Below are 12,304 nucleotides of genomic sequence, written 5' to 3'. Positions count from 1 at the left end.
CAAGGATTATTGATCCCCATTTTATGGAGGAGAATGAAGCTCAGTTACATTATGTGATGTTTTCTACAATTTACTCCTTGCAATCATTATTTCCATTTTATAGAGAAGATCAAAGTTCTAAGAGATGAAGGGGCTATAGTGATCCATTCAGTGGGTGGCGGAGCTGGGACAGAAACCCAGATTTTAGATCCTGAATCAGGGTACTTTCCTTTCCTATAGAAACCCCATGAATTGATCAAATTTGTTAGGACTACCAGGCTGGAGAGTCAGGAGATTGGGCTTCTACTCGTGGCCTCTGCCAGTAATTAGATAAGCAACCTTAGGCAAATCACCTCAGTTTTTCCATCTATAAAATTAGGGTATCACTGGACGGTCTCTAGAAACTTGTCTCAGTTGTAACATTCCAGGTTTCCATGATATAGGCCTTGGAGGACCAAGTCCTGTTCTAGTCTAAGTGTCTTCTATTACCAGCCTTGATCTCTGCTCCATGAAATCTAGCCACTGAGTTATCAGAGAACTCAGGACCCTGATACTCAGCCACACTGTTCCAGTTTCCCACTGTCCCCAAAAAGTCAAAGACTGAAACAACCAGACTGTGGGAGAATAGACAAGCTTCTTCCCTACCCTAACCTTACTTTCCCTTCTCTCCTTCTCTCCTTAGTCCCCGTCTCCTCTTCATTTTTTTCTCTTTGCTGTTGTCCCTTCTTCCTTTTTTTCCATACTCCCTTCTCCTCTCCCTTGTTCTCCTTCTCATACTCTTCCTTTTTTTTTTTTTCTTTTTTTTGCAATAAGTATCAGGAACTTCAGGACATTTAAAGGTCTCTTAGTTACAACATACACAGCTGAGGAATCCACCCAGTAGAAAGGCTCTAGGGTCTCATTTTCTCCAATTCCCTTTCCTGGGACTTCCCCCCTTCAACACACACACACACACACACACACACACACACACACACACACACTCTATTCTCTCTAAAAGCTGTCTACAAGGCTGCAGTGATCTGTGCCTAGGATAAGATGGTCCAGATATCAATATGAAGATGAAGCCAGAACAACTGTAAGAGGCCCCCTTGAGACCTAGCTTATCCTACATGGCCTGCTTTTGACTTTCCCTTGCTCTGGTCACTTTTTCCTAGAGGACCAAGCTTAGAGGAAGGGGATTTCCAGGATCCCTGCAAACCCTGACTAGTGTAAATGACCTTAGAAGGTCACATTGTCCATTTCCTGATCTTCAGAAAGAACCCATGCATCCTTGTTATACTGAATAAATACAGAAGACACCCAAATTGGTTCCATGGCCTCAAGCCTGGAACTCAATACTAGCAGAGTTTTTCCTAAGTTTTCATTCTGGATTTCTTTTTGGAATGGGGGAGCGATTGAGCAAGGGCCATCCTCCACCACCAGCCTGAAAGTCTCATAGTTAATAGCTTTTAGAAAAAAAGTTGGGGAGGGGAGTATCAGCCCAGACCTCTTCTACATATGATCCCCCACTTAGGAAAGACTTCCTTCTATCTAACCTAAAGCCCTCATATCATCACAGAGTTGATTTCTTTCTTCATTTGGATTTCACACCTGTAGGAATAAGACCAGGATCTCAAAAACCACTTACTCAATGTCTGACTCTGTCTAGTTAAGCCACTTCGTAGGGCCCACTTTAGTCCTCTATTAAATTTAGGAACTGGACTCAATGACCTCTAGATTCCATTCCAACACTAACAGTCTATGTTCCAAGGTTTCTGAAATCTCTGGCATTCTATGTTCTAAGGTTATTCTCAAGTTCTAACATTTGAATTCCACTTCCAACTCTGCTTACCTTTGGGACTAAGGTCCCATCTTGCTCCAACAAATATCATTCTGGGGAAAAATGCTTGTGGTCATCTCTGTTTTCAACTCACCCTATCATTGTGCCTCCAAGCTTTCCTCTCTGACTTCCCCTACCCATCCCTGGGGATCTCAGCCCAAATTACAGAGCAGAATATGGACATGCTGGGATTTGAGTCTCCTCAAGTTAAGTGCGTGGAACCTGGGGTGAGGAAAGGAGACCTCTGTGGAAAGTAAAGAGGGGGTATCACTCAGTCTTGGGTAAGGTGGAGAGAAGTTTGGATTAACTTTTCCAAAGTCTGCTAAGAATAATATTTAGAGAAGTTTGCCAAAGTCCAGTTCCAAAGATACTAAAATAGCATAAACAAGAGATGCTAGATTCTTTGGGGGGAAGGAGGGAGATGGTTTTGTCTAGTTTACCTAATCCCTCCAATGGTCAGGCTATTCAGACAAGGCCTGAAATCATCAGCCAGCAACTTACAGCTGTTCATTGTATCCTGTCTAATAAATAGAACACCAGTTGGAGAGGAGTGAGGGGACAGAGAAAGAAGTCTAAAAGGAACCCTAGTCTTGCCTCTTTCCCCTTTCTATGTGAGAACTGGAATGAGAAAAGGCTGGGGGTCCCTGGAAGCTGGATAGAATGTAATCACAGCCTGCATTCTCTAAGTGGGTCTGTAAGGGGGAGAGGAGGTTGGGATAGGCAAGGCTGGCAATCATCCCACATTCCTTCTCACGGACACCAGGCCAGAAAACACTTGGACTTTGCCTGGGTCTTTCGATACCCTGATAGATTATGACCATGGGATCTCAAAATACTAACAGGATCAGAGGGCTTCTTAACCTCACGCCATCCTCCACACATGAGCACGTTCCCCACTTCCTGGCTCCACTGGTGTGAGGTGGGGAAGCAGAAAGGTTCATAACTCAGGGAGTCTCCTAGACTCAGGGATACCAGGCCAGTGTTGTGGGTACTTCTTTTCTCCACTACAGCATCCCTCAATGAGCAGAAGTTTTTCCAAGAAAGAGAATCCTGTACCATGATTTTAGTACCTCTTTTATGGGCTGATAAGGCAATTCTAAGCACTACATACCTCACTTAAAATGAGCCCATGCAATATCATTTCCCTGTCCTAAGGGTTTGAAATCTGTCACAGTATCTACTCTTCACAAAGGGAGGTTTGGGCCATGTTGGCCCAAGAGTCATGGTGCAGTGCTGGTCTTAGAGTAAGAAGGAGCTGCATTTGGATCCTAATTCTATGCTGACTAACTTGAGACATTTCCTCTTTGGGATTCGGTTTCCTACTTTCAGCTAGGGGAGCTGAGTCAATAAGCATTTATGTGCCAGGAATGGCATTAAATAAATAAATGCTGGGGGGTACAATGAAAGGCAGAAGAAAAGCATTCTACTTCGGTACAATGGGAGAAGGGATCCAGTATAGATTAAAGCCTTCAAGGTATTCGGTTTTTTGCTAGACACAGTGAGCGGAGGCATTTAGGCTCCTAGTCCCTCAAACTAATTTCATTCTCTTTGAAAAAACAATTCTCTCATACATGAAAAATGAACTGTCTCCTCTTCAACTCAAATGCCTCCACACAGAGCAGAAGTTCTCATCACCTGATGCAATAGTATTTGTCTTCCCTCCTCCCAGCTGCTTAGTGTGGCCTTCAAGCCCTTCCCTAAGCTGACTCCTACTTCTCCTTCCATCTTTGCTTCTCATCCTCTCCCTTCCATATACTCCATGTTCTAGCTAAGCTGAGCTAAACAGCTCCACAAACAGACCATTTGTTTTTCTGCAACCATGCTATGGCTCACCCTGTTCCCCCTGACCAGAATGTTCTCTTCCTTCCCTATCTATAAGCAAATTCATTCATCAGTTCATAGAATATTGAATGCTAGGACTAGAAGCAATATGATAACAGACATTATTCTATGTTACATTAAAAAAAATGTTACCTAGGACATTGGTCCCTCATTTTGACAATGAAGAAAGAAATCAAGATCTAGGGAGGGGCTGTAGGTCATAGAGTCACTCTCCAAATTGAAACTTTCAGCAGAAAGATATACTATCAGACTCTGTCTGTCAATCCATCAATAAGTATATGCCAGGCATTTGCTAAGTATTATAGATACAAAGATAAAAAGATAACAGTCATTGCCCTCAGAGAGCTTACATTCTATGGAGGGAAACAATATGCATTAACCTAAATAAATACAAAATCATGGAGGACAGGAAAATGAGCATCTGGGGACAGAGACTGGGAAACATGAAATTGATGTTTGAGTTGAGCTATGAAGGGAAGCAGGGATCCAAGATATGGAAGGAAAAAAACAGGGGGTGTATATTCCAAGCACAGAGGATTAGCCTATACAAAGGCACAGAAGTGGGAAATGGCATGTTATGACCAATGAACAGCAAATGGGCCAGTTTGGCTGGAATATAGAGTGCATGATGGAGATTAATGTAAAATAACCATGGAAAGATCAGCTGTAACTAGACTATGAAGGGCTCTGGCGATTAAGCAGAAGAGTTCATATTTTATTCTCAGAACAACAGAGAGTCATCAGAGTTTTTTGAGTCAGAAAATATAGTGGATGAATTATCAAGGGGAGAGATTAACAGCAAGGAGAACAATTAATAGTCTGGCTAAGAAGTTAATAAGGCAGGGCAACTAGGTGGCTCAGTGGATAGAGCATTGGCACTGGAGTCAGGAGGACCTGAGTTCAAATTTTATCTGACACAATATTTATTAGCTGTGTGACCTTGGGCAAGTCACTTGACCCCAATTATTTTGCCCAAAAAACATAATAACAATAATAATAATTTAGGGGCAGCTAGATGGAGTCAGAAGGACCTGAATTCAAATCCAAACTCAAGACACTTAACTTTTCCTAGTTGTGTGACCCCAGACAAGTCACTAAACCCCAACTGTCTCACAGGAAAAAAAAAAAAAAAAGAAGAAGTGGGTAGGCCCTGAATTAAGACAGATATGGTATGGGTGATAAGGAAAAGAGATAGAAGAGAGTTTGAGCTTTGGTGGGGGGAGGGGTTGGGATTTTTTTTTAAGGCAAAACTGATCAAAACTTGACTGCTTATAGGATTTGGGGAGAGACTAGAGTTAAATATGACTCACTGCCTAGTACAGAATCTTGAAAGTTGAAGCCTGAATAAAAATGTGTTGCATGAGAGCACAGAAGTGAGGAAATCTGGATTCTAATTCTTAATTCATTGTGCAACCCTGAGCATGTCATCTACACCCTCTGGACTACCTCCAAAACCTAGGAAATAGAAGGCATGGAGTGAAAGGGCTCTACATCCTGCAAGGATGTTCAACATCCCTCTACCTAAAAATAATTTGAAATTGTAGAGTTAAAACACTGAATATGGAATGTTAGAGCCGTAAGGACCTTGGAGCAAAGACCAAAATACTAGCTCTAATTTCCCCTTACATGAATAAAATTTCCCATATTGTATAAAATGAGAATAAAAACACTTGCTCTCTGATGTCTAAAATTCCTTCTAACTCTAAGGTCTCTGACCCTGTGATTTCCTAGAATCCTATTTGGAGAAACTTTGTCCAGAACCCCAGGCCCAAAGCTACTTCTACCTAATAGTGGAGGAAAAAAAGATTATAAGCCTATCTCCTTCCCCATCATCCTCATGGTGACGAAATCCCAGCTCAGGGCTTCCTTTAAGGGCAAGAAAGCATCAGGAAGTGAGCTGAGATGAAAGGGGTAGATTCTCTGGGTCCAGTGATTTTGACAGAGTCAATTGAAAGTCTCATAGTATTTTAAATCTGAAAGGGGCTTAGAACTTTGGTCCTTGCAGAATCATTGGTAAGTCACAAAGTCTCTGAGACTCAATTTTCTCAATTATATGATGGAGACAATTAACTACCTCACAGAATTGTTGCAAGGGGCTCTCTTCCTTTTAATTGAAGAATTCTTATCTTCCTATTCTGAATTTGACTTTAATTCACATGCTGCACCTAAATTATTAAGGTCTCACTTTCCTCATCTGTAAAATAAGGGAGTAAGTAAGACTAGACAATCTCTACGTGGTCTGTAAAATTCCTCCCAGTTTTAACATTTGCTTTGATGATCTCATGAACACAAAATATTAGAGCTTACAGATCATCTAGTCTAAACCAATCCCTTTACAATGGGAGAAAATGAGGCCCAGAAAGATGAAATGATAGAGTCAATAAATGGCAGAGCTGGGATTCAAACCCAGATTACCCTATCCTTAGAGTGCTCTTTCCAGAAAATACCATATCCTACCTTTTCAAATTCAAAAGGATTTCTGGGTATGAACCAGGAATGCTCAGGTAGTTAAGTGATGAAATGGATTGAAGGCTAGACCTGAAGCCAGGAAATCCAAGTTCAAATCCCACCTCAGATACTCCCTAGCTTTGTGATCCTGAGCAAGTCACTTAACCACTATTTGCCTCCATTTCTTTATCTGTAAAAGAGAAATGATAACAGTACCTAACTTACAGGGCTGTTAAGAAGATGAAAGGCGCAGCTAGTTAGTGCAGTGTTTAGAGCTACAACCCTGAAGTCAGGAGGACCTGAGTTCAAATGTGACCTCAGACACTTAACACTTCCTATCTGTGTGACCCTGGGCAAATCACTTAAGCCCAATTGCTTCAGGGGTGGAAAAAGATGTGAAGATCTTTACAAACCTTAAAATGCTATACAAATATCATATCATGAGAGCAAGAAAAATGTCCTATAAACCTTGCTATATGAGTAGGAATGCCAGAGATGAATATATAAGCATCTGGAAAACTTCAGTGGAGTTTACTTGATTTCACAGAGGAGGAAATTAAGTCTAACCCAAATGTAAGCAGGTACCAGTAACACACCAGGAAAGCAATCAATTCACTTAATCATTTTGGGTGCGGAAGAGAGGAGAGAGGGTAATCAGTAAGAACAAAGAGAAGGTAGAATGGCTAGACAGAGGCTAAGAGGTCAGTAGTCTCCCTCATGGGGACAGGGACTTAGAGCCTAGATCCTTCCCTTCATTCCATGATGGGAGAGGAAGAAGGGATCCTCAGAGGAGACTAAAATGACACCATTCTCTTCCTCCTTCTCTGTTCTTTCTCCTTTCCTCATCCCATCACTCTTGAGCAGTGGTTCTCAAAGTGTGGTCCAGGGAATCCTGGGAGGTCTCTGAAATCCTTTCAGAGGGTCCACAAATTCAAAATTAGTTTTTACTTCTAATATGGTAAATATCTTTAAATATAACTCACATTAATAAAAACTCTTTGGACAGATCCTCAATCATTTTTAATAGTATAAAAGTACTGAGAACAAAGTTTGAGAACCACTGCTCTTGAGCCTACCTGTTCTTTTGTAGCAGGAAACAGCCCCACCAGTGGACAGTGCCTACAAATGGAAAGGTCAGAGGCAGCTCCTTGGTGGGATGGTGGGGAGGAATTAGAGGAGAATGGGGAAGAGAGGAAGAGAAAAACGGGGGAAACGAAGTGAGGGGAAGTTTCTTCTAACTGAGCCACTGCCTCTCAAACCAACCTCCTTGGAGAACAGAATGAATTAGCCCAACTCAAACATATCCCATCATCCTTAGGCACTGCCTCCCTCAAACCCAGGAGTCCTTATTTTCTCCCCTAGATCTGAAGATATAAAGTGTTAAACCTGAAAGAGACCTTAGAATATAGAACACTGAATCTGGAAGAGCCTTAATTAGAAAACAGAATGTTAGGGCTAGAAAATTCCTTAGAATATAGAAGGTGAAAACAAAGAACAGAATATTAAAACTAAACTCTAAAGACTTCTAGTCTCATTTCCTTGAGGAAACTGAGATCTAGAGAGAAGTGACTTTCCAACTCTCCAAGGAATGGAGAAAAGTGGAAAACTGGGGATGGGCATAAAATGGTTCCAATAAGGCATATCCACAGCAGACTTCCTCTCCTTGACTCCAGAACAGATCACTAGAATGCATCTTTTCTCCTGATCCTCGGAATTTTCAAAGCCTCAAATGGACATCCTCCTGCCTCTTTCCCAACTAACCAACTGCATCCAAGGGGCAGACTTCCCCACCTCCAGGTTCCCCAGAAGGAGCCCTACCTGTAGCTGGGGTCCCTGGAGCAGGAGACACACTTTGCAGCAATAACAACAGACTGAAGGAGAGATGTAGCCCTGGAGAGGAAAGAGATGAGAAACGTCAAGATGGGGAGGAGAGAGTGGGAAATGGAGATGAAGAAAAGAGGGAAAGGAGATGAAAGAGCAAAAGAGTACAAAAGGATGAAGGGAAAGAAAAAAGGGAAAGGGGTAAGAAGACAATGGAAAGGAGTGAGGGGAGGCGAGAGGAAGGGGGGGGCGAGGAAGGTAATAAAAAGAAAGGGAAAGAGAAATAGGAGAAAAGAGGAAGGAGAGGAGAGACGGAGAAGAGTAAGGGAAAGGGGAGGGCGGGGAAGACAAGTGGGAACACAGAGAAGCCCCGGCTGGGAGCAAAAGGCTGCCCTGACCGAACTCACAGCTCATTGTGGGCAGGAGTTTGAGTCTAGAAGCTGGCGGGCAGCCGGCCTTCGTCCGCTCGGTACCAAGAGCCTTGACCAATGCGGGCTCCACCCCCTGTCTCCCTTGACTGCCCGCCTTGGCTCCTCCCAGTCATCTCTCCTCGCTCTCGCATTCGCCAAATCTCCAGCCAGCCCTGCCTCCTCGGACAAGCAGGAGGTTAGTTGGGGCCCCAGGGGCGCTGGAATTGTCAGGGAGTCTGGGCGGCGATTTCCTGAACTTTTCGTAGACTCACAAAAAATGAAAGGGACCAGCAAATGCAAACTCCCGCCAAGAGCCCTCTATAGCATCCCTGACTAGGGGTTGTTTGAATTCTTCCGGGAACGGGTCCTTCACTGCCTGCAAAGCAAGAAGCTCCTTTCTGAGTAATTTCATTTTTGATTATATATTCACAAGTTCTTTCTGCTGAGCTGAACTCTCCCTCCCTATATCTGTCACACCTCACTATCTCCCATTCCACACCCAAGTGGTGTGGTTCTGGAATTTTTCCATTGCCAACATTGCATAAACTATTATTCCTCAATCAGGATGGGGGAACTATAAGATTTAGAACCGGAACGGGCCTTAGAGACTATCTAATCCACCTTGACCCACTTTCTAGAGAAGGAAGCTAAGATCTAAGAAGGGAAATAACTTGCGCGATGTCTAGCAACTACTAAGTAGCAAAGTTGGGGTGCAAACACGGGTCCTCTGACTCCAACCTACAAAATGGGTATGCCTTCTTCTCATTCTCTCCTTGACCCATTCTCCTGCCTCAGTTTCCTCATTCCCAAGGCAAAGAATAGTGAAAGGGCACAGAAATTGAACTAAACAAACCTTAAATTTCAATCCCAGCTCTATAACTTACTATCATTGTGGTCTTGAGGAAGTCACCATTTGGGGAGCTCGATTTCATGATCTTGAAAAATGAATAGGTTCCATCACATGATCCAAGACATATGATAACAAAGGTGTAGGAACAATAAGCACCATAGTTCAGAGTCTCTCTATAACTCCTTTAAAATAAGGATACTTAAAGATCTTTTTTGTCCTTCCAATCCTAGCCAACCAATGGAGAATACTGCCACAAGAAAAGGATGAGACACCTAGTCTTCTGTCCCCACCCAGGCAACTCCCAAGCTTCTCCCTTAAAAGGCACTAGCACGAGGCCCTGCCACAGATTTGGGAGGTGATACAGGAGAAGAAGGAAGAGGAATGGGAGACCAAAGGACACTGACCTGCCTTCTGGAGAAAAAAGTGACAGGCTTTCCCTCCCATTCAACCCAGATTAAAGTTGCTCCCTTAGGAAAAGGTAAGGAAATGAATCACTTTATTGCTTTGGTGGAAGGATTTAGTAGGTTCTCTTAGGGAAAAGAGACTTTAAACATCCTATATAGAATGCTTCCCTTTTCTTCCTTCTCATAAGGAAAAAGTGCTACCACAGAAGCTTTAAAGAATGGTACAGGATAAACTTGGTGCTTCCTGGCGTCATCTGTGCCTAAATATTTAATAAACACCTTTAGGCTTAACAGTTATCTTAGCCCTACTCTTCCTCCCCAAAAAGTAACATGGTGTAGTTTAAAGAGAACGGGATTAAAAATCTTGAGATATGGATTCTTCTGGTCCAGACTTTGCTACTTAGTATCATGTTGGTTAAATCCATTCCCTGGATGGACTTCAGACAAGTGAGGAAATTGGATCAAATGATTGCTGAGGTACTTTCTACTTCTCACATAGAGTATTATAACTATTTCCAAGCACACTTTTTATATTCCAGTCAATATTTTCATCTCTCTCCACTCACTAAATCAGATTTTGTCCCCAGGTTCCCTGGCCTTCTCCTGTCCAGAATCAGACTTTTACTCCATCTTCACTCATCAATCCCTCGGTGCTGCCTTTCTGTATTCCCTCTCTCCCTTTCTGCCTCCTCTTTAGATTTTAAGCTCTTCAAGAAAACGAATGGTCTCTTGTCTGCATTGTCATCCCCAGCTGAGTACAAAGTAAGCACTTAAACACTTCACCTATAGATATTCAGAGAAGTTTTTGTGATAGCAAAGAATTGGAAACAAAGCATGTGCCCATCAGAGAAATGGCTAAACAAATTGTGGTATATGAATATAATGGAATAATAATGTGCTATTAGAAATGATGAACAAGATAACTATATAGAAGCATGAAAAGATTTATATGAACTGATGCAGAGTGAAATAAACAGAGCTAAGAAAATAATTTTCACAATGATTACAACAATGGAAATGGAAAGGACAATAAATAAAAGTGAATATTACCAAATTACAAAGAATAGCATGGCTCCAAATAAGGGAAATGAGAAAACACTTGTCCCGACTTCTTTGCAGAGATGAGAGATCCTCATCAGGTCCAGAGGGATAAATAGATTTTGTTGATGTATTGATCAATTTTGCTTATTATATTTGCTCTTCTTCTCCCCCCCCCCTTTTTTTCCCCCTTTAAAACAGTCTTTCTATTATGGAATGATTTTCTGGAATAAGAGGGGGTTTTAGTTTATATAAAGGCAAATTATATCTTTTTTTCTGAGGCAATTGGGGTTAAGTGACTTGTCCAGGGTCACACACAGCTTAGGAAGTGTTAAGGGTCTGAGACCAAATTTGAATCCAGATCCTCCTGACTTCAAAGTCGGTGCGAAGGCAAATTATATCAATCATATCAATAATAATTTATTTAAAAGAAAATTGCTAATCATTGCTCTGCTCTCTTACTGTACTTATCCTATGACACTCACTATGCAACAATAAGTAGGTCATTTTCTCTCTATGAATGTCAATTTTATCATCTTCAGAAATGAAGATAAGAATAATTCTATTATGTAGTTATTATTATATTAGGATTATCACGAGGAAGTATTTTGCAAAGTTTAAAATGCTACATATGTATCTAAATTATCATTACTCTCCTTTTTTTCCTAGTTCTCCTGGACCATCTGGAAACTTCATAAAGCTAAGGTGGTTTTTTGAGTCCCCAATCTGATTACTACAAAATGAATCAGCTAGTGAACTCCAAGACATTGTCTCTGAACCTCTACTTTGCATTGATTTCACTTTCCCCTATATTATTTTCATATTTGGTTCATTTGTCCTTCTTCCTCAGTAGACTATAAATTAATTTAGAACTGGGCCTGTGCCATGATTATCTTAGTAACCCTGATGCCCTACTGTGCTTTGCACATAGAACTTTTTAAATGTTTTTTAATTTGAATCCATATCTTTCTCCAGTCAATGAGCTCCATAAGGGACCTATATGTTTTTTATCTTTGTGTTTTTATCTACTGCAAAAAGCAGACCTTCACATCTATGTTCAATAGAACCTCGGAGTTAGAAGAGACTTAAGAACATCTCACTGAAGAATAATGGTTCATATTTCTAAAGCAATTTAAGATTTCTGCTACATTGTCAACAACCGTCTATGAGAAGGTAATGCCAGGATTATCATTCTATTTTGCATATAAGGAAACTGTGAACCAGAAAAATGAAATAACATGACCAAGCTCAAGGATATGAACACAGAAGTCTCTTGATTCCCAGTTACGTACATTTTTTTCACACATATTTTCCCCTCTTTCTCCTCATCCCTTCCCTTAGATGGCAGGTAATCCAATCCAACATGTTAAATATGTTAAAATATATATATTAAATCCAATATATGTATACATATTTATACAATTATCTTGTTGTACAAGAAAAATCATACCAAAAAGGAAAAAAAAAACTGAGAAAGGAAACAAAATGCAAGCAAACAACAACAAAAAGAGTGAAAATGTTATGGTCCTCACTCAGTTCCCACAGTCCTCTCTCTGGGTATAGATTTTCATCACAAGATTATTGGAATGGGGCTGAATCATCTCATTGCTGGAAAGAGCCATGTCCATCAGAATTGATCATTTTATAGTCTTGTTGTTGCCATATATAATGATTTCCTGATTATGCTCCT

General features: G+C 41.2%; 1 protein-coding gene and 1 long non-coding RNA gene across 2 annotated transcripts in view; one reads left to right on the top strand and one right to left on the bottom strand.

The window, feature by feature from the left end:
• PTGS1 (prostaglandin-endoperoxide synthase 1) overlaps nucleotides 1–8,414 on the bottom strand; it is a 43,682-nt gene extending 35,268 nt beyond the window's left edge. Inside the window, exons 1-2 of the mRNA XM_051979583.1 lie at nucleotides 8,320–8,414; nucleotides 7,910–7,981 (exon numbers count right to left, since the gene is read on the bottom strand). Coding sequence (XP_051835543.1) covers nucleotides 7,910–7,981; nucleotides 8,320–8,326 — 79 coding nt within the window. The 5' untranslated portion in view covers nucleotides 8,327–8,414. The remainder of the gene's footprint in view (nucleotides 1–7,909; nucleotides 7,982–8,319) is intronic.
• A 10-nt stretch (nucleotides 8,415–8,424) lies between these two features.
• Nucleotides 8,425–11,955, top strand: LOC127550550 (uncharacterized). The gene is made up of 4 exons (XR_007950883.1): nucleotides 8,425–8,518; nucleotides 9,403–9,650; nucleotides 10,164–10,338; nucleotides 11,284–11,955. It is a non-coding gene; the product is annotated as an uncharacterized LOC127550550 (long non-coding RNA).
• The last annotated feature ends 349 nt before the right edge of the window (nucleotides 11,956–12,304 follow it).

Source organism: Antechinus flavipes, chromosome 2, assembly GCF_016432865.1.
Source record: "Antechinus flavipes isolate AdamAnt ecotype Samford, QLD, Australia chromosome 2, AdamAnt_v2, whole genome shotgun sequence".
In the NCBI taxonomy this organism is placed as follows: Eukaryota; Metazoa; Chordata; class Mammalia; order Dasyuromorphia; family Dasyuridae; genus Antechinus; species Antechinus flavipes.
This window is presented reverse-complemented; position numbering and strand designations above follow the sequence as displayed.